The sequence below is a fragment of the Micromys minutus genome, assembly GCF_963924665.1.
Source record: "Micromys minutus genome assembly, chromosome: 9".
Taxonomy (NCBI): domain Eukaryota; kingdom Metazoa; phylum Chordata; class Mammalia; order Rodentia; family Muridae; genus Micromys; species Micromys minutus.
Window position 1 is genome coordinate 27,566,391 of NC_137978.1, and position 25,956 is coordinate 27,592,346.

General features: G+C 41.7%; 1 protein-coding gene across 1 annotated transcript in view; it reads right to left on the reverse strand.

Annotated features, from left to right (window-relative positions):
- Positions 1 to 8,978: 8,978 nt before the first annotated feature.
- ZYG11B (zyg-11 family member B, cell cycle regulator) overlaps positions 8,979 to 25,956 on the reverse strand; it is a 46,130-nt gene continuing 29,152 nt past the window's right edge. The window contains exons 6-14 of the mRNA XM_080921737.1: positions 23,205 to 23,269; positions 21,743 to 21,842; positions 21,474 to 21,524; positions 17,093 to 17,254; positions 16,944 to 16,991; positions 13,827 to 14,024; positions 13,648 to 13,700; positions 10,545 to 10,642; positions 8,979 to 9,238 (exon numbers count right to left, since the gene is read on the reverse strand). Of these exons, the coding sequence (XP_080777863.1) occupies positions 9,048 to 9,238; positions 10,545 to 10,642; positions 13,648 to 13,700; positions 13,827 to 14,024; positions 16,944 to 16,991; positions 17,093 to 17,254; positions 21,474 to 21,524; positions 21,743 to 21,842; positions 23,205 to 23,269 (966 nt within the window). The 3' untranslated portion in view covers positions 8,979 to 9,047. The remainder of the gene's footprint in view (positions 9,239 to 10,544; positions 10,643 to 13,647; positions 13,701 to 13,826; positions 14,025 to 16,943; positions 16,992 to 17,092; positions 17,255 to 21,473; positions 21,525 to 21,742; positions 21,843 to 23,204; positions 23,270 to 25,956) is intronic.

Below are 25,956 nucleotides of genomic sequence, written 5' to 3' on the forward strand. Positions count from 1 at the left end.
TGAGAATTTTGGGAAGGGTACCCTAGCTGCAGTTTTAAAATGCCCAGCAATTGAAGCAATAAGGTGAGTTGAAACTGAGCAATGCATCTGTGTTTTCTATCTGTGGGAATCTGGGTGGGGGCTGGCAGCACTGCCAGATCTGGAACTTAGGCAGGGTAGCAAAGGCTACCTGTTGGGATTCTGTAAATACCACCCCTCAATTACCTGGCAGTAGCCAGGTATGCTCCGCCCCAGTGACCTGACACTATAAAATGGGCTGCTTGCCCCCTCCTCTCTCTCTTGGCCTCTCTTGCTCTTGTGCTCTTGCAGCCTTGTTCTCCCACTCCTACCCCTCCTCTTCCCTTTCCCTTACCCCCTCTCTCCCACGTGCTCATGGCCGGCCTCTACTTCTCTACTTCTCTCTCTCTCTCTCTCTCTCTCTCTCTCTCTCTCTCTCTCTCTTTCTACTGCCCTCTTAACTCTCCCATGACCTGAATAAACTCTATTCTGTACCGTTGTGTGGCTGGTCCCTCAGGGGGAAGGGATTCCCAACATGGACCCCCCAGAGGCACCTCCCTTGCCCTCAGGCCTCGCCGCACCTCCATGGGCCATATGTCCCCCACTGTCTTCATCCTTCCCCTAACACTATCTTCAACGGCTTTGGCCACAGAATAGCAAAGAGTTAAAGAAAAACTTGGCTTCTGGCCCCAGAACAGTAAGAAAGTTACAAGGCCAGAGGTCATTAGCCTTTGGCCTTCACCCACTGTGTCATGCCTCAGTACCTGAATGCTGGGGTAGGGAGGGTATTAATTGTCTTGAGAGTAAAGATATAAGAAGATACCTCAATGCTGCTCTCTGCATGTGCACAGCTGTGACAGCACCCAAACACCAGACATACACCCAAAACAATTTTGAAAGAAGTTTTTTATTTTGTGTGTTTTATCTACCTTTATCTGCATATTTATGAGTGCTTGTCCAGAAGAGGGTATCAGATCCCCTGGAACTGGAGATACAGACAGTTGTGAGTTACCATATGGGTGCCAAGACTTGAGCTCCAGGCCTCCCCCAAATAAATAAACAAACAAACAAACAAATAAATAAATAAACCATATATACATAAAGAGAAATTTATAGAGAAATACACACACACACACACACACACACACACACAGAGAGAGAGAGAGAGAGAGAGAGAGAGAGAGAGAGAGAGAGAGAGAGAGAGAGAGAGCAGGGCATAAAGGTTCATGACTAATCCCAGCACTATAGAGACAGGAGGTCTCACACAGGAAGATCCTGTCTCAAAAACAAGAAGATAAACCTGTGGGGGCAAATTAAAAAAAAAAACTTTACTCAAGTCAATTACTGGACAAACAATATGTTAGAAAAAAATAATTTTAAGAGCACCAACTGCTTTTCCAGAGGTCCTGGGTTCAATTCCCAGCAACCACATGGTGGCTCACAACCATCTGTAATGGGATCAGATGCCCTCTTCTGGTGTGTCTGAAAACAGCTACAGTGTACTCATATAAAATAAATACTCTAAAATAAATAAAAGTTTGAACACTGCCAGGCTGACTTGTCTTTAAATTGTTTGTGTATATGGGTGTTTTGTTTGTATGTACAATTGTACACCACATGCATGCAGTGCCTGTGGAGGCCAGAGGCAGTATTGGAACCCTTGGAGCTAGAGTTGTGAGACCCCATGTAGGGGTTGGGAATAGAATCCTAGTCCATGGAGCAGCCAGTGCTCTCACTGAGCTGCTTCTTCAGCTCGAGATCCCAACTGTACCTGAGTAGGGAGGGGTGCAGCTTCACTGCTGTCTCCTCTGTTTGCAACAAACCAAGGTATTATCTTTTCAATTATTTTTTACTTTTAAAATCAAAATAGGGTTTCTCTAGCCCTGGTTGTCTTTGAACTTGATTTGTAGAGATTTGTAAACCAGGGTGGTCTCAAACTCAGAGGTCGGCCTGCCTCTGCCTCTGGAGTGCTGGGATTAAAGGTGTGCCACCACCCAGCAGGAATTCTTTTTGGACTAACTGGACTTAATGTCCAGTTAGAACTAGGTGTGGTCTTTGATCTCTGTAATAAGCACTATGTATGCACTGTTCTGGAACATTGTTGTTGAATACTATTATTCTTCTCCATTAAAATTAAATCCCCTAAAGGGTCTTTGCATGTCTGATATTCCCTCTACTGTTGAGTGATGTAGATTTTTTTTTTTTTTTTTTTTTTTTTTGAGGTGGGAAGAGGTCTCACTACATCACACAGGTCAGCCTTGGACTTGAGCCTCCTGTTTCAGTCTCCCCAGGTGCACTGGCTGGTATAAGAACCTCACTAAGGAAGGATGTTTTAGTGACAGACTTTTGCAGATATCTGAAAGCACAACAGCTTACTATGGAATGCAGAGCTTGACTTAATACTAAATGTCAAAGTGTCGAAAGTGAAAGTAGACCACACATTACATAAAATTTGTAACATTTATTTAGGCAAAAAAAAAAAAAAAAAATCCCAATCTGTACATACAACATTAATATTTAAGTGATGTTCCATCTGAATATACAGCATGATTTACGTGCAGAGTACTCTTGTTTACCAGGCCATAACGAGAATACCTCAGCCCAGACCATCCAGAATTGTATCTGAAATGCACACATTCAACCTTCTAACAGGTTTCGCATTTCTTAGAGTTAAATCCCATCAGAAGGCAAGCAAAAAAACAGCCTCTCACATGCTTTGATAGGAATCCCAATCCGAGATCTTGTCATTAATTTAGTTTTGTTGTCATTGTTGTTGTTTTCAGACAGGGTCTTTCCATGTAGCCCAAGATAGCCTGGGCCTCATTTAGCAGCTCAAGCTGGCCTCCAGCCCGCAGTCCTTCTGCTCTGCCTCTGAACAGAGATGTTACATGTTGATTAAGTTTGTTATATTTACTTATCTATTTAACATGGGGCATGAGTGTACATGATCCACACATGGGAACCAGAGGACAACTGTGGGAGTCAGTTCTCTCCTACCATGAGGATTCCCACCATAGGGAACTGAACTCGGGCTTGGCAGCAAGCACCTTTACCTACTGAGCCATCTCACTGGCCTACACGTCAGTAACTTAAAAAAAAAAGTTCCTGCATATTATCTGAGAATTCAAATCTTCACATAACATTGATTTTTAGAGGAAAATGTGGTCAAAGATTTCCCTCTATGAAAGTGCCTTAACTTTTCAGTAATTAAAGAACATCTTGCTCCAAAGTTGATTAAAATAAAGTTAAGAGAGCCCAGTGTATTGGCACATGCCTTTAGTCCTAGCATTCGGGAGACAGAGGCAGGCCTGGATGACATAGCAAGTTCCAAGACAGTAAGAGCTACACACATTTGACCCATACATTGGAGCCGTACTCTGACTCAATAATGAACAACAACAAAAAACTTAAAAGAACTCAAATTTTTCCATAAAGTTCAAAATCAAATGTCTACCATTAGTGAAATATATTTATGATTTGCCATAAAATAAACTTGACAAGTTTTGAGAAACTATATATATCCCCCTCTGTGTAGCCCTGGCTGTCCTCTAACTCAGAGGTCCGCCTGCCTCTGCCTCCTGAGTGCTGGGATTAAACCGTGCACCAGCACACTCAGCTATAATTACATTTTTGAGGCTGGCTCGTATTATGTTTCCCAGCCTCATTTTAAACTTGTGACTCACTTAAGTCCTCCACTGTAGCTAGGAATGTGGGGGTGTAGCCCAAGGTGGTGCAGACGTCAGGGTCTCCCTGGCAGCACTGGCACATTAGGGTCACAAGCATAAGCTACCACACTGCCGTCGTATTTTTACTTGTCTTGACTGTCAGCTAGGATGTGTCCTAAAGAGGCACAGTAGTAAGAAACTGCGTCCAGTCTTGCATAATCTTTCTTTAAAGCAGAGCAGTGGAAAGGTGGGAGTTCTTTCTTAGGCTATTACTCATCAGTGCCTTGGGTTAAGTCCTGGGAACAAACAGCTGTGTGTACCACAGTGTGCCACATCATGCAAAGTCCATGAAATTCTAGGCCACACAGCCACGATGAGCCTAAAAGCCAACGCAAACTTCTCTACCACACTCTTACTCCTATCACTGCTGGGGTTTGCACCATTACTAAGATGAACAGTCAGCACTGAAAAGTAAAACTGTCAACACACAGTAAATGACAAGGACTAAACATCCAGTGTCCACGAGAAAAACAGAATCATCTGACACCACTACACAGGGTTCAAGAAGGAAAACAGTTTGCAAACCTCTCTGGAAGCAATCTCTCCACATAAATATGTAGATAAAACTGGAAGAGTCCACATCAGCTGAGAGTAGGCATTTAATCTATGCCTTTAGCTTATTAACACTGTTTAAAACCCAGTTAAAGTCCCATAATAATCAACTAATAAAAATGTACCACTGGAAAGGAGACAGACTGCAGTTACCATTACAAAATGGTTCGTTTCTGTTACCTCTCCCCCCCCACCCCCTTCAACTTTGAGTATGGTTACACATTGTTCTGGGCTTTGGGGAGGAGGAGGATGCATTTAAAAACACCAAGCAAGCCTGGCTTGGTACATTCCCATGATCCCAATAGCCAGGGATAGTGGCCCATGACTATGATCCCAGCGCAGCACGGGGAGGCAAACAGAGTACAAAGTCGTCCTCAGATACAGTGAGCTTGAGACCAGCTTGGGCTACAAAAGGTCCCATCTCAAAAAACAAAATGAAACAAACCAAAAACTGAGCCAAATCTATCCTTCCTTAATTTATCCTGATTTTGCACATTAAATGTTTTTGTCAGCTTGTACCAAAAGGGGGAACTTACGGTCAGGGAGCATCAAAGACAGACCACTGTTATCTTAACACACCTTTAATTTCAAACAACCACAGCAAAGCTAAGTAGGTGGTGTGCTTGGTGATACAGGCAGGATGGTCGAGAGTTTTAAGCTAGCTCTGATTCCACCAGACAGACAAAGCAAAAGCGTCTAAACAAGTTAAAACTGACCAAATGACCAGCCTAAAAGGAAAGGTCTCACTATATAGCCCTGGCTTCCTAAAGTTATGTAGACCAGGCCTTGAAACAGATTTACACCTGCCACTGCCTCCCAAGTACTGGATTTGCCACCAAGCATGCTTGGTTGGTAGTTTAAAACAGGGGTCTTTAATTCTTTAGAAACAAATTATTGAAGCCCAAGATAAGTTTCTTTCATCCCCACTCTGGATAACCAGAGTACCCTTCCTGCCCAGGTTAACAATAATTACCATCAACTCCGCAACTTGCTGGTCTGATAGGAGTTTTAAAATCCTCAGGTAAGATCAATAGCCACTGTGTCCACACCCTATTACTTCTTGATTTATGGATTTATTGATAACTTAAAAAGAGAAACCATTAAATATCTTCTCTTTTTTTTTCCCCCCCGGATAGTAGGAGTTGAACTCAGGGTGACTCACTCCAGTACTGAGCTGAATTGCACTCTCAACCCAGAAGGAAAACAAACTTCAGAGTACAAAAATCATGGCAAAACATATTCAGTACACAAAACCCAGATGCTTCGATTTGCTATATTTTGCTTTATTCAACTCCAGTCTTACAAAGCCTAATAATTCTGTTCCCTTTCTGGGAGGGTGCTGGGGACTGAACCTGGGTCCTTGCGCATGGATTTCTTTCAGCAGATCCAAGTCTTGCTATTCCTGACCCAATGGCTTGTGTGAGTATACTGAGGAGTTCACCAGGGTCATTCAGGTTAGTTTAAACTATGCCTGAAAGCACACCACAAGGTGGATGGCTTTGGAAGTACCAACCAATTACAAATGAGAGACTTGTAGAAGCTGGCTGGACATCTGTAATTCATAAACACACACACATATATGTATTTACTACATTTTAGCTATGTTCAGGACTTTATTGAAAATTCTGACTTCGTGATGGTTTTAAGAACCACCCCAGAGCCAGGCAGTGGGTGGTGCACACATTTAATCCCAGCACTCTGGAAAGAAACAAAGGCGAGTTTGAGGTTAGCCTAGTTTACAGAGGGAGTTCCAGGACAGCCAAGACTACACAGAGAAACCCTGTCTCAAAAAAAAAAAAAAAAAAAAAAAAAAAAAAAAACCCAAAATCAAACCAAGAGAACCATCCCAGCACAGGAGCCGTGGCAGCACAAGCCTGGCATCCTAGCACTTACTCAGGGCTGCCAATTGAACGAGATCAATATAGACTACAGCCCCGGGCTGACACTCAGTGAGACTCTATTTCCGAAACAAAAACACACCATAACCCAACAAACAAAAATAAAAAAACAGAGGCACTAACATCTTGATTTACTTGGGATATAATCAGTCACTTTGAGTTTAGCATGGGGAGGGGGGTGCTTTTTGTTTCTTAAGGTTTTTTTGCAATTTAGCTCTGACTAGCCTGGAAAATATAAATTGGTTTTGAGCCTTCATGTGTCAGGTTATTCGGAATCATTCTGTAGGCCTTTTGACTATCTCTTGTTCTGCTTCTCCAGAGCAGATATCAGGCAACTAGTGCTGGTTCTGAGTTTGCTATGTAGCTGTTGGCAGTGGGATTACAGGTGTATACCACCACACTTGACTGTATTTTTCTGAAACTTTGTAAATGCAAGGTTAGCAATAGCCTTTAAGAACATGTACTTTTGCTGTGACACTTGAAGCCAAAGTTCTCAAATATTTCTTAAGTGTACTATGTAGGCTCAGCAGGTCACCACCAGCTTGCTGGTTATTGCAGACTATAGCATATTGTCAAAATATTGTCTTAAACATTAAAATTGAGGAGGAAATGTCAACAAAAAGCAAAAACTACTCCTTTGAAAAAATTTTCTTTTATCTGAAATGTGTTTAACTATGAAAAATGCATCTTTTTTTTTTTTTTTTTTTTTTTTTTTTTTGTGGTGGAGGCTGCCGAGACAAGCATCACTAGGTAGCTCGAGTTAACCTCAAAATGACAATCTTATTGGAGCAACCATCTCGGGCAAAAATGTATCTTATAGCTCTCAAAATTCCTTGAACCAATGAAAAAAGAAATAAACATAGTTTAGCATGGATTTTTTGATAATTCTACATGCCTGTTTTCTTTTAGTTTGATTCAGTATTTATCCCTAAGAAGGAAGTCTGAGACATTCAAGTCCAAAGAGTATGACAATAGCATGAAACATGTTAGAAGCATACCACCAGTGACATTGCTGTAGCATGAAACACGAGTCAACATGTTAGAAGCATACCACAAGTGACATTGCTGTAGTATGAAACGCAAGTCAACATGTTAAAAGCATAACACCAGTGACATTGCTGTAGTATGAAACACGAGTCAACATGTTAGAAGCATACCACCAGTGACATTGCTGGTCACTCTTGTAGTCCAGGCTGGCTCAGAACTCATAATCCTCTCACCTTTGTTTTCCACACACTAGGAACTAGGGTACAAGTGTACACACAGATGCTCGGCTCAAGCTAACTCCTTTCTAAACTGAAATGCTCCTGACTTACTTCAAAACTCTACTGAAAACATTTTAGACATGTATAAATGTGGTCAGAAGAGATTTCAGATTAAGCCTATTTACAAAACAAGATGTGAGTGTCCTTGTTTGTTTTGAGATAGGGTCTTGCTATCTTTCTAATCCATGCTGACCCTGAAAGCTACCAGCTCCTTAGTGTTTTGAATTAAGGGCGAATACCGCCAAGACCCCCCCTTAAAAAAAAAAAAACTTGTTTTGTTTTGTGAGAAAGGGTCTCCCCATCTAGCCCAGGCTGGCTTGCAACTTTATGACCTAGCTTACTTCCAACTGTAATTCCTTCTGTCTCACCCTTGTCATTACTGGATTATAGGTCTGAATTATTCCCAACTTAAAATTATAGTGAAAATTTTGTTGGTAACTTGCTGCCTCCTGGGTTCATAGGATGATAACTAATTCTTCATATATCAATTTTCTTCAAGGAAAGGCTGCCTAAAAAAATAATCCATCAAAATATTTCCTTTTATCCAGTCGAAGACAGTTAACCGCTCAGCATCAGCCCATTCTTCTCCTGCACCTTTTTCTAAGGTGAACACATAATAAAGCTATACTACATGTTATTCTCTAACACAGTCTGGCCTCGAACTCACAGCACTCCTCCTGCCCAGTTTCCTGAGTGGTAAGATTGCAGGCATGAGTCAATTTTGCCTGACAGATATACATATTTGAACAGAAGAAACATTTAACTTTTTGTGTGTGTGGTGCTGGGTATTGAATTCATATACACGCTACCACTGAGCCACACCCCAACTAAAGGTTAAATTTTTGTAACAAATTTTCTGTTGTCAATTGTATTTTAACTAAGCAAATTAACTCCAAGAACAGTCTCTATTCCATGAATAAGAATGCTGCTGGGAAAGGGGTAGCAATGGTCTGTGTGTCCAGTCTTCACCATGGAGAACAGCTTCTGCCCCTGTCTTAGCAGAGACACCAGGAGAACCTTTCCCATTTTCAGAGCTATACCAGAAAAGCAATTTCTAATTCCTTTTCAACTGTCCTTCTTTCATAGTCTTGCTTTCTTTTATATTCCTCTGATTGCCATTCAAGCTTCTGACAGCAAGAAACTTCTAGAAACCCAACAGCTTCCACTCACACAAAAAAAGGGCATCTTGTGAAAGATACACAGACATTGGGGGCATTTGTACAGAAGCCGTATAAAATTACATCAAGGTGGAGCTGAAATCAAGTCAGCAGCCTTGCTCACTTGCAAGGAAAGTCTGCGTAAGAGTGCGTGCAACTTATCACGGAACTGTAGAATTTCAAGCACAGGTTAAGTTCAAACACTGAAAGATTTTCTAAGAGACAATATTGAAGGAAGACCTTTCTTGCCTCATAAGTTAAAAATCACAAAACAAATCAGACTGTTCACATGGGCAGTACTGTACATTACCAATTCCAAATGGATCACAGGACTCTTACCACAGACGTCACCCACCCCACCCCACCCCAAACACCAGAGAGCACGTTATTCCAAATGAACCAACCACAAAAATGCTTCTCATTTTCTCACTGTTACCCAACTATCTATGGCTATCAATTCAGTCGGGCCTGGGGCTGCTTTTTACAGGGAGGGGGCCTTCCATGGCGCACAATGTGTTTCTCTAAACTGTCCAGAATGGCCACAGCAATCTGCTGGACATAGGGGTCCGTCTGCTCATGCTCCTTGATGCTGTACAAATGCTGCAGCCCCCCTTCCTCAATCAGCATGCTGCAGTACCTTGAAGCTGAAAAAAAACAAGAAAAATGTTTTAAAGGTATCCCACAAACAAAACAAGTTCTTCAGAGCTTAAAACAAAAACACATGAAGCAAATCCACATCATAAGTGGGATTTGCTCACAAATCAAAAGCAAAACCTCACAAATCAGGTGTCTCTTATCATCGCCACTTTATTCCCTTCGATTCAGGAATCTTTTTAAAAATTATTTTATGTATATGGGTTTTATATATATATATGTACGTCTATGTATCCATTGCATGCCAGAGCCCAGAAAAAGGTACCAAATTTTCTGGAACAGGAGTTTTAGGGGTTGAGCCTGAATTCTAATCCTAGAACCCACATAAAAAGGCATGGCCATCTGTGCCTGTAACCCAGACAGAGAAAGGAAGGTCTTAGGAAGTCCCTTGACAGCCAGCCTACCCAAAACAGCAAACTCCTGGTTCAGTGAGAGGAAGGCAGAAGGCAGTGGACTCCTCTGGGCTTCCACTGTATACACATGTGCCACCCACAAAGCCAGACACCACATACACATATACTAAAAAGATCAATATAGGGTCACCACACACTCCTTTACTCCTAGCATTTGGGAGGCAGAGGCAAGTAGATCTGTCAGTTCAAGGCTAGCCTGATCTACACAGTGAGACCTATTTCAAACAAAACACAAAACAGTGTAATATGTACTTAAAAAATGACTTTCTGGATCTAAATGGTGGTGGCACAAGCCTTTAATTCCAGCACTTGAGGTGGGAGTGGGGGCAAAAGTAGAAAATCTCTTGAGGACAGCCAGGGCTACACAGTGAGACCCTATCTCAGAAAAAGGATGGAAAAAAAAGGAAGCCTCTGGCCAGGCAATGTGGCACACACCTTTAGTCCCAATACCAGGAAGGCAGAGGCTGTGGCCAGCCTGATCTACAAAGCCAGTTCCAAGACAGCCAGAGCTACACAGAAAAACCTTGTTTCAAAAAACTAACAAAAACCCAACTAACCAACTAAACAAACAAATAAAAAGCTTTCTGGAGGCTGAGGAGATGGTTGAGCAGTAAAGAGCACCATACACGGTGGCTCCCAACTGTCTCTAGTTCCAGTTCCAGGGAACTTGATAGCATGTAAGTGGAATACAGACATATATGCAGGGAAAACACCCGTACCATGAACTCTCCGCAGAGTTTATGGCCAGCCTGAGCTACATAGTTAGTGCTATACCAGCTTGCCATAACCACATAGAAAAAAATCAACAATCTTTCACCCCCAAAAAATGACTTTCTGTAAAGGAGAATTTAATTTGAAGCACAGTTCTGTTTTTGGTACATACGATTCTTGCTGCAGACATGTTGCATGGCCCAAACTGCCCACAGCTGGACTCCAGGAGTTGTAAAACAGCCAAGTAGTGGAAAGAATGGATTAAAGGACCTAAAGGTTTAAAAGAATCAAAGTTACATTTTATACAAGGCATCATTGTCTAGGCAGTGATTCTTACAACTTGAAGAAAACGCCATTTCCAGACTGACATGAAGGAGCAACACACCTTCACCCTGCCACGCCCATTTCAGAATGATCACTGACACGCACCTCGGTGCACCAGACACATTTAAAAGATTGTATTAAGAGAGGGGAGTGTGGATCTTTCAAAAGCTTTTCTTTTTCTCTTTTGGTCTTCCCAACTTAGAGATCAGAAAAAAATGCATTTTAATATTAGTCAGAAGAAGCCAGGTGTGGTGGTGTGCTCCTTTAATAGGGAGCAGAGGCAGATGGAGCTATGAGTTTAAGGTCAGCTGGTACATGGGGTGCGTTGCAGGATGCCAGGGTGATGTAGAGAGTCCCTGTCTTAAAAGGGGGTGGGGAGGCAGAGGAAGTAAAAGCTCCCACATATTAATAGAGTGAGCCATTCACCAAGGAAATTAATAAGGTGAGCCATTCGCCAGGAAACAGAACAACGGAACACATATGCACAAAGGCAACTGGGGCTATGAGCTCCTTAAAACAACACAGCCTGAGCTACGTACGGCCAAGATCTATGGCCCTAGGAAAACAGGCAAGCCCCAAAGCAGTGTGTGACAAGAAACAATAAACAGGGCTAAGCACAAAGACTAAAAACAATGCACAGAATCAATCAAATAAGGACTTGCTCCCCAGAAAAATAAAGTTGACAGTTCACTCAGCTAAACAAACCAAAGCAAAGAGACATAATTAATACAATTAGAGGTTAAGGGCGTAACAACGAATTACAATGAAGTCCAGAGGTTTGTTACAGAATACTTTGAAAAATTATATTACAGAAATTGAAAAATGAATAAAAATTTAAGTGAGCTATTAACATTAAGCCAAGGGGACACAGAAAACCTAGAACAGACCCATAAGCTGGGTGGTGGCGGTGCACACCTTCAATTCCAGCACTCAGGAGGCTGAGGCAGGAGAATCTTGGTGAGTTCAAGGCCAGCCTGGTCTACAGAGGAAGTCCAAGATAGACAGGGCTAAATAGGGAAACTCTGTCTTGAAAAACAAACAAACAAACAAAACCAAATAAAAACCAAACCAAGGCACTGAGGTGGAAAGAGTGACTGGGAGAGGGAGTACCTTCATGGAAGCAAGTTGAGGGAAAGGAGGAAGGGGAGTTTGGGGGGGCATAACATTTGAAATGTAAATATAGAGAATATCCAATAAAATGGGGGGGGATAAATACCCAGAAATAACCCTAGCCAGGGAAGTAAAAACTTCTAGGATGAAGACCATGGGAAACTGAAAAAAGACACTAAAAGATGGACGACTTGCAAGCTCATGGACTGAAATTAATATTGTGAAGATGGTCACAGCACTGAAAGCCACCTAGAGATTCAGTGTTATTTCTACGATTTGACCTCTAGGGTGAACACTGACAGTCCAAGCCTGATGAGATAGTTGAGCTGCAGACAATGGACTTCCAAGGCTCTCTCATGACTATCTAACGCACGTCCTGGCACATGGGCGACAACACATAGTGTAGAGGGTGGTTCTGATGCTAAGATCCTGTTCCCCAGTCGGTTTGTGATCGATCAATAAAGATGCCAGGAGCCAATTGCTGGGCTGAAGGAAAGAAGCAAGACTTCCGGGTCTCCAGAGGCAGGCTAAGAGACATAGGGGAGGAGAGAGATTTTGGCCTTGCTTTTGGAGGGAGAAAAGTCATGTGAACCATAGGCCAGTTCTCCAGATGGGAGATTAGAAACGTAATTAAGCTGAAGGCAGATTTAAAGGGCTAAACAAGGAGAAGGTAACTGAGCAACCAAAGCTGAGGGCAGGTTTAGGGTGATTAGAAGTGCCCAGCAATTGAACCTTAAGGCAGGTTGAAAAATAAGTTTGTGTGTGTGTGTGTGTGTGTGTGTGTGTGTGTGTACGTATTCCAAAGGAACCTGAGCAGGGCTGGTTTCATAGTTGGCCAGAGCTTATTAAATCGGGGTAGCAAAATCTAAACACTTTAATATAACACACACTAATAATAATCTACTTTTAAAAAGAAACAGAAAGATCCCGAATGTCAAAGCAATCTAAGCAGAAGGAGCAATGCTAGGGACAGCAGTCTCATACTGTACCAGACAACAGAACAGCAAGTATGGGCATAAAACCATACATGCAGGCCCATGAAATAAAACAGAAGAATTCAGAAATAAAGCTACAAAACTATAGCCACCACTGTTGAAAGTGGTAACGAAGACAAATACTAAAGGGAACTAGAGAGATGGCTCAGCAGTTACGAGCACTGCTCTTCCAGAGGTCCTGAGTTCATTTCCAAGCAACCACATGGTGGCTCACAACCATCTGTAATGGGATCTGATGCCCTCCAGTGGCATTCAGGTGTATATACAGACAGAACAGTCATAAATCTTTAAAAAAAGAAAAAGAAACAAAACCACATACAATGGGGAAAAAAAAGTCTCCAAAAAAAAAAAAAAAAAAAAAAAAAAAAAAAATAGTGCTGAGAAGACTGGATATCCACATGAAAAAGAATGAACTCAGAGACCTTGAAATGCCTTACTATAGAGTGGTTACACCAAGCCTGATAACGTGTGTCTGTCCCCAAACCCACGTGGTTGTCCTTTGACATCTATACATGTGCTGTGATACACACAATAAAATGTAAAACGAAAAACAAAACATTTCCCCATGACAGGGTCTCTCTGTGTAGCTCTGGCTGGCCTGGAACTTGCTGTGTAGACCAGGACAGTCTCCAGCTGGATTAAAGGCAAGCATCACCATACCCAACCCCAAAACAATTTTTAAAAAAGCTTCTGCCCAGGAAACAATGAGCAGAGTGAAGGACAGCCTATAAAATGAAAGAAAATTTTGCTGACTATATTTGCCACAGTTATAGTCTGTGAAACCTCAAAAAATTAAAGACAAAAGGTGGGGACAGGAATAATAAAGACATGGGTCATGCTAATTACCTGTATGCTACCATCTCACACTCTGGAGTTGGCCATTTCAAAATAGCTGAATGCTAGAAGACACAAGACACAGGATATGTTACAAGATTTGTTTTACCTATTACTACATTATGAAGCTTTCATACTGAACCATTACAAATGTAGCCTGTATCATTCTAAAAACCACCAAATGACTCTACCAAATCATCAAGAAGAGAATTCCTCTGGCTTCGGCTCAAGGTCCATGCTTGTTCACCTCTGGATATTAAGTGGGCAATAATTCCAGCTGCAAAGTAGCTGACTTCTACTTCAACGCTGTGTAGGAGACTGCTGATGTGGTCTATGAAATCCTTCCACATTAGCTCAGAGTGCAGCTCCTGTACTTCAGCTATATTGTTCTAGAGAAAAAGAAGGTATACAGTCAGTCTTCTACGAAGGAATCAGCAACCAGAGCTGTTCTCAGACACCACTCCACAAGCACAAATAGTGCTCTCTGACAACATATGTAAGCTGGGCAGTTGGCAATTAAAGTAGGGGAAATCAGTAGATTGAATGGCAAAGGTCTCCCATAGTCCTGGATGCTTGAACACTTGATGAACACTGATGAAGCTGTCAGAAGACTTAGGAAGTGTACCTTGCTGGAGAAGTTTGTTACTGGGAGCACACTGTAAGGTTGCAAAGCTTTGCATCATTCCAGTGTGCCCCTTCTGTGTCACACTTCCAATTCAAGATATGGATTCTCAACTCCTGTTCCTGACACCATCTTGCCACTAGCTGTCACCATAGACACTTTTAAAAACATTTTCTTGAGATTTTTGAGACTTTTTATAAATGTGATACTTGAATCTATATCTATGCATCAGCTGTGTAGAGAGAGCCTACAGAGGCCAGAAAAGGGCATCAGATTCCCCTAGGACTAGAGTTATAGATCCTTGTGATATATCTGGAAGAGCAACCAATACTATTAATCATTGAACAAATCATCATGCATCAAAAGACCTGAAAGTCTAATCTTCCTGTATCCACCCCAGTGCTGGCATCATGTGCTACCAGACAATTCTTTTTCTTTTTGTGTTTTTTAAAGACAGGGTTCCTCTAGGTAGGCTTTGCTGTCCTGAAACTTGCTCTGTAGACTATGCTGGGCTCAAACTCAGAGATTTGCCTGCCTCTGCTTCCCAAGTTCTGGGATTAAAAGTATAAGTAATGGGACTAGAAAGATGGCTCAGCGGTTAAGAGCACTGACTGTTCTTCCAGAGGTCCTGAGTTCAATTCCCAGCAACCATATGGTGGCTCACAACCATCTGTAATGGGATCCGATGCCCTCTTCTGGTGTGTCTGAGGACAGCTACAGTGTATTTATATACATGAAATAGATAATTCTTACCAAAAAAAAAAAAAAAAAAAAAAAAAAGCATGAGTAACTATTGCCTGGCCACACTCATTTTATACTCATTAACACTCATGTTAAAGATAGACTTTATGCATGTTAGGCAGACACTCATCAGCTGAGTTACATCTTCACCTCCTTGTTTTTAACAGAGACCTCCTAGGTAGTCTAGGCTAGACTTGAACAATGGTGTAGCCCATGTTTACCTTGTACTATCATCTTCCAACCCCAACACTTTGAGTCCTTGGATTACAGGGGTGAGGCCATGTCCCATTTTGTTTGTTTGTTTGAGACAGGGTGATGCTATGTAGTCCTGGCTGCTTTGGAACTCACTATGTAGGCGAGGCTGGCCTCAAACTCAGAGATGTGCTTGCCTCTGATTCCTGAATGCCAAGATTAAAGACTTATACCATCACACCAGGTTTATCTTTTTATGTTTGTTTTTGGGATAGGGTTTCTCTGTGTAGCTCTGGCTGTCCTGGAACTTCATCTGTAGACTAAGCTGGCCTTGAATTCATGGAGATCCACTTGCTTCTAAAGGCACACACCTCTAATACCTGGCTTTTTCTTTCTGTAATTTGGCTTTGGATCAGAAGATGCTCTGAATTTCTGATTCTCCTGTACCACCCTTCACTTCCTGGGTACTGAGATTTTTATATATAAAAATATTATATATATATATATTATATATAATCTCATTTTTATCTTTTATATTTTTATCATATATATATATATATATATATATATATATATATCACCTTTATATTTTATAGAAACACCCAACTTTATAAGATGCAGAGGATGGAACCAGGTTTCATACATGCTAGGTAAGCACTCTATCAACTGACCTACATCCCCATTTATTCGTCTATTTAGAGAGAGTGTGTGCACGTGCACATAACGCTTGTGCTTGTATGTATCTCACATGTAGAGTCAAAGAACATCTTGTGTGTTCATGTGTGTGTGTGTGTTTATATCTCACATGTAGAATCATAGAATATTTTGTAGGTGTGTTCTTGTGTGTGTGTGTGCATCTTACATGTAGAGTCACAGAACATCTTGCAGCTCTGTGTGTATGTGTTTGTGTATATGTGTGTGTATCTCACATGTACAGTCACAGAACATCTTGAGGGTGTGTGTGTGTGATTATGTGTATCTCACATGCAGAGTCATAGAATATCTTGCAGGTGTGTGTATGTGTTTGTGTGCAATTTTGTGTATCTTACATGCAGAGTCATAGAATATCTTGCAGGTGTATGTGTTTGTGTGTGATTATGTGTATCTCACATGCAGAGTCATAGAATATCTTGAGGGTGTGTGTGTGTGTGTGTGTGTGTGTGATTATGTGTATCTCACATGCAGAGTCATAGAGTATCTTGCAGGTGTGTGTGTGTGTGTGTGTGTGTGTGTGTGTGATTATGTGTATCTCACATGCAGAGTCATAGAGTATCTTGCAGGTGTGTGTATATGTGTGTGTGTGATTATGTGTATCTCACATGCAGAGTCTTAGAATATCTTGAGGGTGTGAGGGTGTGTGTGTGTGTGTGTGTGTGTGTGTGTGTGTGTGTGAGATTATGTGTATCTCACATGCAGAGTCATAGAGTATCTTGCAGGTGTGTGTATATGTGTGTGTGTGATTATGTGAATCTCACAGAACATCTTGCAGGTGTGTTCTTGTCTTCTGTCATGTTGCTTCTAGGATCAACTCCTATCATCAGGCTCAGCAGGAAGTATCCCTACAACTGAGCAGGAAGTATCCCTACAACTGAGCAGGAAGTATCCCCACAACTGAGCAGGAAGTACCCCTACAACTGAGCAGGAAGTACCCCTACAACTGAGCAGTCTTGAAGGCCCAAGCAACAACTTCTAATGTACACACTCAGACAGAGAATTATAGTTTGGAATTTATCAGGAAAAGTTTTTATCTTACCAAAAGTCCTAGAACTTTTTGTTGAATGGATGACTCAGTTGGGAAAGACTACAAAAGAAAGAGAAATGTGTAACTATGTAAAGAATCAAATATAATAAAGAAATGTTTAAAGAAACTGTCCAAACTGTTAGGTAAATTTCCATTCTAACCTCTAAAACCCTCATGAAGAGTTCCAACCCTTGATTTTCAATGAAGTGTCTGCATGTCGTTGGGGATTCATCTGTGAGGTTCCAAAGTGCACTCAGAGTAAATTTCAATGTAGTGTCCACAGAATTTTGGTTAGTCTTCTGCTTTACTATTTGAAGAAGTTGCTAAAAGGAGGGAAAAAAAAGGAATTCCATTTTCATTATTGAATTGTTCTAATTTGAAATTACCAATAATCATGAATCCATGGGGACTAGTTTTCTAGCTTAAAGCATTCCCTGCAATGGTTCAAAAAAATCATAAACTATACTTATATCCAGTGTGTATGTGAATCACATCCATGCCAAAGGTATGTAGAGGTCTAAGAACAATCTACAAGAGTTAGTTTTCTTTCTACGATGGGGTCCTATGGACAGAACTCATCATGGTTAGCAGGAGCACCATTATTTTCTGAGCCATCTGTTAGCCCCACCCAGTTTGGTTTTGTATTGTTTCTTAAGGCAGTACTGCTATTACAACCCCGGGCTAGTCGACCTGACACAAGCTACAGTCACTTTGGAAGGACTCTCAAGTGAGAAAATGCCTCTGCAAGATGTGCCTGTGGGCAGTTCTGTAGCATTTCCTCCATCAGAGACTGCTGTGAAAGGACCCACTGTGGATAGTGCTCCTACTCAACAGGTAGATGTATAAGAAAGCAGGCTGACCAACTATTCCTCCATGGCCTCTGCATCAGGCCCTGGCTTTCCTGGATGAAATACTACAAGCTGTAAAATTAAATAAACTTTCTTCTCCAAGTTGATTTTGGTCATGGTGTTTTACCACAAAAACAGAGACATTAAGACAGTAGCAAACAGGGCTGGAGAGATGGCTCAGTGGTTAAGAGCACTGACTGCTCTTTCAGAGGTCCTGAGTTCAATTCCCAGCAACATTTTTCCTTCCTATTCATCCCTATATTTCTTTTTGTTTTTCTGTAAAGACTACTTGTTAGTTCATTGTATGAAGCACCAAACTGGACTCTATATAAGGAGAGTCCTTGTTTTATTCTCTTGCTTCTCCCTCTGAGTAGGGTCTCATGCAACCTCTAACTCACTACACACCAAGGATGACTTTGAACATCTGTCCTTCAGCTTCCACCTCCGAAGAGCTACAAGTACTGGCACATAGGCAGGCTTTATGTGCTGCTGAGGATGCCAATGCACTTCACTCACTGAGCTACATCTCCAGCCTTCTGCTTGCTTGTTTCCTTTTATTCCTTCGTGTGTGTGTGAGTGTGTGTGTGTGTGTGTGTGTGTGTGTGTGTGTGTGAACACACACCCACACATAAACATACACGTGCACATACACACACAAATGAATGTATGAAACACCAAGCTTCTTTGGTCAGAAGAGAACGTGCAGAAATTGGTTCTCTTCTTCTAACATTAGGTCTCAGGGATTAAACTCAGGTTATCAGGTCTGGTGGCATTTGCCTTTACTGTTGAACTTTGAACCAAGTATCTTAATTAGTCATAGCATACCATTATAATAAAATCTGGGACTTAAAAAAAGGAAGAGAGAGCAGGGCAGTGGTAACATGTGGGGCTGTGGGCTATGAAAGGCATTTTGATTCTGGGTTGAGAAAGTTTGAAGCCCTGGGGTCTCTAAGGGACTGTAGGAAGCTTCCTAATCTCCCAGGAGCTCAGGCCCCTCTCACATAGCTACAGCTTCCACATCCCCATGTGGAGAGGTTTGAGACAGATTTAGCCATATAGGGCAACACCCTAAGTTCATCCTCACCTCCACAGTTGAGGACCTAGGCTTGAGACAGACCAGTCACATAGAGGCAGGACCACACCCCCAGATATTTAGATAAGATATGTCCAAACTCTCAGGCCAAGCCAATAGAAAGTATTGTCAGACCCTGACCCATCCCAAAACTGTGTATAAGAATCCTATCCAGAAAGATTAAAGGTGTGCAGGAATTACTTCATTGTCTGAGACCTTCTGTCATAAGAGGTGTAATACCGCCACTTGGAGAACAGATCTGTTCTCCCGAAATCGCTACCAGAAGCTCCCCTGAACCCCTTGCCGGACAGTCAGTCTCCTACTGGCTCAGCCTGGCCAGATGTCCTGTGGCAGCTGCGGAAATGAGGCAGGACAGTACCAGCAGCAGAGGCAGGGGAAGCAGTCTCCCTTCCCAGCCCTGAAGCCCCGTCCCTAGCCAGATCAGAGATCTCTGTGAGGCCTCCGAAAGCTGACCCACAGTAGCACATGCCTTTAATCCCAGTGCTTGGGAGGTAGAGGCAGGAGGATCTCTTGAGTTGGAGGCCAACCTGGTCTACACAACAAGTTCCAGGACAGCCAAGGCTACACAGAGAAACCCTCTCTGGGAAAACTAAAAGCAAAGCATAACAAAATAAAAAAGAAAGAAGGAGTGAAAGGAGACAGAACTAGCTTTATTATCGTACAGCAAATAATACCTATTGTGTCATTTTCCAGGGACGTAAATTTAATCTAAGAAATATAAAGTAATTTGAACATTATCAACTTGATAAAAGAATTAGGAGAACTAATTCTAACAAATTTCAAGTTATCTTTAAGAAAAGAAGAAAAAGGCTAGGCATGGCAATTCACCCTGTACCACTTCTGTGGCAGGAGAATTGTCACAGCTTCAAGTCCCTCTTGGGGACATACACAATGATAACAGAAGTAAAGTCTACACTGAGTACTAACAATGGCTTTGACCGTGTCTTCTTATAAGCTACATTTATCATAACTAGCCTAAGAAATGCAGTTTTCAAGAAAGGGCATGCTTTCACTCCCAGCTCTTGAGAATAACATGCATCAGGCTCTGGGTTCAATCTCAAAACAACACAAGGAGCTATTATCATCATTGCTATTAACTCTGGTTACAAGAAACACATTAAGTAGACCACTTTCTTAAAATATTTTAATGTACTTTCAGCCAAAATTAATGGGATAGCCACATAGTTCCTAAAAGCCCTCAACCTGTTTTTAGACAAGGTCTCATTAAGTAGCCCTGGCTAGCCTAGAATTCACTGTGTAGACTCGTCTGGCCTTAACTAGAGAAAAACTCTGTTTCTCAGGTACTGGGATTACAGACATGTACCACTATGCCTGGCTCCAAAATTGGCTCTTTTTATTTTTATTTACAGTGTATTCCTGAGTGTATGAATGTGTACCATGTGTGAGTAGCTGCCAATGAAGGCTAGAAGAGAAATGAATCCCCCTGGGAGCAGAACTGAGGTGACTATAGGCCACTCAGTGTGGTAGCTTGAAACTGAACCCAGATCCTCTGTAAGAGCAGCAAGTGCTCTTACCTCCCGAGCACAGGATTGACTACTAGTTCATGGCTGTCAAAGACTAAAGATACATTAAAATATATATACATTTGGGCCTGGATAAATGGTTCAATGGCTAGAGTATTTGCTGTTTTTGCAGAAGACCTAGATTTGACTTTTAGCATCCATATGGTGGCTCACAACCACCCATAACTCCAATTTCAGAGAATCTGCCATCTGCTGACCTCTGCAGGCACCAGGCATTCCCATGGAACACATTCATACATGTGGACAAAAGACTCATATGCATAAATATTAAATACATAAATACATAAAAATGGAAAAAAGGACAAGGGTCAGTGGTGAAACATCTGCCTGGCATATGCACCAATCCCTAGCTCACAAATAAATTTTATTAAAAGTTGAATACTTTCATTTAGAAAAAGTGAAGGGGCTGGAGAGATGGCTGAGTAGTTAAGAGCACTGGCTACTCTTCTAGAGGTCCTGAATCCAATTCTCAGCACCCACAGTGGTGGCTCACAACCATCTATAACTGTACTCCCTTAGGATCTGGTGCCCTCTTCTGGCAAGCAAATGTACACACAGACAAAACACTCGTGCACATAAAGCACACAAACAAGGAGAAAAAGTAAACTAATTAAAATATATAGAGATAGGGGTAGTTCTGAAGTAGAAAGCTGACTTAGCATGTGAAGCCTTCCCTGGATTAGAACCCCAGGAACATACTCACAGCCAAACCCACTCACAAAAGATATACCCTGTTACTTCTGGTCAGGAGGAGAGGAGGGGAGGGGAGGGTAGTTTATGTCAGGGATGGAGAGAAGGCTCAGTGACTAAGAACACTGGCTGCTCTTCATGAGGACCTGAGCTCAACTGTCAGCACCCATACGACAGCTCACAACCATCTGTAATTCTACTCCTAGGATTCAGTGTGCTTTCTGACCTCCACAAGCACCCACCCACTTCTATACATTACACAGATATACATGGAAGCAAAGCACCCATATATATATATAAACAAATTTACTTAAAAATTAAAAACAAACACTATGTAGTGGCCTAAAACAAGGGACAGTAAACTTACCCTGACAATGAAGAGCTCAGCACCAAGCTGTGCAGTCTGTTCTGTAGAAAGCTGGAAGTAAATACAAGATAAAGTAAATGTCTAAGGATTAACTGGTGTGAGTTTACTACAGATCACCATAACAGCCTCCACAGCAAGACTGAAACAGCTTATCAGCCTCCAATTCTGCAACATTTAACACAGTTAACAGGGAGGCTAGCAAAGAGGTGTACTAGTTTTTCTGGCACACAATGTGGGCAGTAGTAACTGTAATGAGTTTCCTCAGGTACCTTGGCAGCCAGGATGGAAATGATAGCAACTGCCATTCTTTGCATGTTCTGATCTTCATGGTTGCAAAGCCACTGCATGACAAGCTTGGCTGCTTCAAACCTGAAAACACAAGAGGGTTTCCTCAATCTTGGAGATCCAGGCATGATTTCAGGGAGCCAGATGAGGGTCGGTGGTACAACTTAGTATGTGTGAAGGAAAGGGAAACTTCCTCTTATTGAAAGAGACTACAAATCACCTGTCAGTGTTTTGGAAACGTTGCTTTTTTGGTTTCTTTCCCGTGCTGGGGATTGGACCCAGGACCTTGTCTAAGCCAATGCTCCACCACAGAGCTATATCTCTAGCCCTTTATCTTATTTATATTGTTTATTAGTTTTATTTTACTTGCTAGTAGTGTGTGTTTGTCTATGATGTGTATGCATGTGTACATATGCTATGATATATATTGTGGCCATTAGAGGACAACTTCTTAGAATTAGTTCTTTCCTTCCTCTGTGGGTTCTAGAGTTTGAACTCAAGTAGTCAGGCCTTTACAGAAACTTTTACCAGTAAAGCCATCTTGCCCACCCTTATTTATGTCTTTTCTTTTTTCTTTTCTTTGAGATAGACTCTCATGTACCTCAGGCTGTCCTCAAACTCTATATAGCCAAAGATAGCACTGAACTGCTAATCTTCTCGCCTCCATCTTTCATGTGCTGGGATTACTGGCATTTGCTACCACACCCGGCTCTTTGTTTTTATTCTGCGACAGAGTCTCACTAAATTTCCAGGCCGACTTTGACCTTCTGATTCTCCTACTGAGATCCTAGGCCTGCACCACACTACTCATCAAAATGAGAGCAACAATGGAGACACAGGAGCATGGGAGCTGAGAAGAAAGCTAGAAAGCTCAGCTGATAAAGCGCTCACTGTACAAACATAAGGTCCTGAGTCGAATCCCCAGCACCCACATAAAAGAGCTCTCGGCATGGCAGCGCATACCTGCAATCTTAACTCTGGGGAGGCAGAGACAGGAGAATCCCTGGGACTTGATGGCCAGTCAGTTTAGCCCACTCCATGAACTCCAAGTTCAGTGAGAGACCCTGTCTCAGAAAAATAAAGTGAGGAGCGATTGAGGAAGACACCCAGTGTCAACCTCTGGTTTTCACATTGATAACACATGCATGTTGTGCAAGCACGTATTAACAATACACACACAAACACGCACACATGAGCACACACACATACATAATGTAGAAATACTGGCATTTTATCTTCAACAGTGAAATGGTTTTAGTATTTCTACATCACTATTTTAAGCATGTTCTGTTAAGACCCTTTAAAATCAGATATCTAAATGTGCAGACAAGTATGCTCTCACAAAGCATGCATGTGGACATTAGAGAACAATTTGAGGGAGTCACCTTTCTCTTTCTACCATGTGAGTCTTCAGGACTGAACTTGGGTTGTTAAGCTATTACTTGCCTGTTAAATGGAACATCTTGAAGAATCCGGTCACTGCAAAGTGAGAGGAGGCAATTCTTCTGTAACTAAAGGATTTAAGAGAGAAAGAGGAAAAAAAAAAAAATAACCTGAATAGAACATCATTGTTATTTTTTAGCCAAAGTCAGTCTTTTAAAAATCTTTTAAAATATGTTCGAATGTATGTGAGGAAGGTGTGTATGCACTAAGTGCAAGATATTTAACTCAGGACTCGCTTGTGAGTCAAACACTCCAAGTAAGCTCTTTCTCACACACATTTGAACGCATGTCTCTCAAGAAGCCTGCCTGGTTTTCAACTGCCCTACCCGCCTCTCTTGAGCCCCAGCAGTGCACCACTCCCTATCTGAAATGTCTGGAAGCAGAGACAACAGACTTCAGAGCTTAGTGTAAGGCAAGATTCCAAAGAGCAGGTTATGTTGGAACCAACATCTTGAAAATGGTTAAGAAAAGCAGTGGACCTATTATGGGAATAGGAAGGTCATTCTAAGACCAAGTGGCTTGTCACCAGAGTGTAGGATGAACAAGATTTGGGAATATGGGCTAGAGAGATTGCTCAGTGGTTAAGAGCACTGACTGCTCTTCCAGAGGTCTTGAGTTCAAATCCCAGCAGCCACATGGTGGCTCACAACCATCTGTAATGGAATCTGATGCCCCTTTTCTGGTGTGCCTTAAGACAGCTACAGTGTATAATAAATAAATAAATAAATCTTTAAAAAGATTTGGGAACACTGGCATGGACTTTACCCGTTAAGCAGAATAAACTCTGAAATGCCAATGTGTACTATGTATATGCAAATGCCTGCACAGACCAGAAGAGGACTCAGATTCCCCCTGAAGCTGGAGTTACAGGTGACTGATTGATGGCTGCTATGCAGATGCTAGGAACTCATCTAGGTCCTCTGAAAGAGCAGCAAGTTAAAACTATTTGTGGAGTGTACGTGGTATGATGTGTACGTGCATGTGGAAGCCAGAGCTGCACTGGTCACCGTCCACTATTACTCTTCATACTATTTTTTGAGAAAAAGTCTTACTATGTCTCACTTATCTCTTACTATGATGGTTAATTGTTAATTTGATAAGATTTAGAATCACGTGAGGAATGGGCCTCTGAGCATCTCTGCAAGATTATCTTGATTAGGATAATTGAGGTGAGAAGAGTCCACTACTGTGGGTGGTCCCATCCCCTAAACTAAGATCTAGACTTTATAAAATGGAAAAGGTATGCTAAATACTAGAAACCACTATTATTGACTACTGATGCACTATGACTTCAGTCCTCTGCTCCTACTGCTGTAATAGTCCCACAACAATGGACTACAACCTACAAGTATAAGCCAAAGTAAAGCCTTCTTCCTTCAGTTGCTCTCCACAGAACATTGTATCACAGAATGGAAAAGTAACCAATATACAAGATTCAGCTAGACTAGCCATGCAAAGAGCTCCCAGGATGCCCCTGCCTCTGCCCCTGCAGTGGAGTTACAGGTGTGTGTTCCCACACCCAGCTCTTGCACAGGTACTGGAGATCAGAACTCAGGTCCTCATGATTATTCAGCCAGCACTTCACTCAATCTCCAAATGTTATTGAATAAACACAAAAATTAGAAAATGTATATTACAGGGTAGTGCTTCTCAATCTTTAATTGACAGACACCAATCGCCCTAGAGTGGCTTGAAGTCACTACTCAGTCAAGGATGATTGTGGATCCTGGTCTTCCAGCTTTATCTCCTAAGTGCTTGGGTTATAGGAATTTACCGCCAGATCCGGCCTGCATAAATTTTGTATTTAAAAATTTTGTATTTATATATTTATATAAAAATTATATATACAATATATAATTTGTATATAAAAATTTTGTAATTAAAAAATCTCTAACTTAGAAAAAATTATTATACTTGATGCATCTGTCTGTGTGTCTGTGGGGATCAGACGTGAGTCATCAGTCACCTCCTCTCTATTGGTCCTAGAGGTTGAACGCAGGCTGTCAGCCTTGGGGGTAAACATCCTTTCCTGCTAAGATGTGTCACTAGCCCTTTTTTCCTCCCTTTCTGTTTTGTGGTGGTACTGGGGGTGGTTGTATATGTGTAGGTACACACATGCCTGTCATGTGTGAAAGTCAGAGGACAACTCACAGGAGTCAGTTCTATTTCCCTGACTATTTTGGAACTCTCTCTGTAGAGCAGTCTGGCCTGAAACTTAGAGATGACCCTGCTTCTACCTCCCAAGTGCTAGGATTAAAGGTGTGCAGATCACCCAGCATATGTATTTCTATGTTTAAATGACATTGGATAAAACAGGGTATGGTACAAATGTCCGCCTATGACCCCAACACTGAGAAAAGATAGAAAGATCAGAAGTTTAAGGCCAATCTGGGCCCCTTCTCAACAGAAATACTAATAATTAACATACTGACTAATTTTGAGTTTCTCAAGTGAATTCATGAAATCATGTATGTTTTCTTCTGCAGAGATTGATCAAGGTTGTGGACAGTAGCTGTAATTGGTAGTTTCCTGTTAAAAGACTATACTTCCCATCTTCCCTTACAGACTACAGACTATGTAAGTCACTTCTCCCCACTTGCTGTGAATACACATGGTCCACCTAGGGCCAGACCAGGCAGACGTCTCCATCTTCGTCTCTACAGCTGCTTTTAAAATCCTAATAGTAAATGACTCTTCTCTCACTACTGTGTCTATGTGTGTTTGGTTTGAAATGGGTCTCACTATGTAGCCCTGG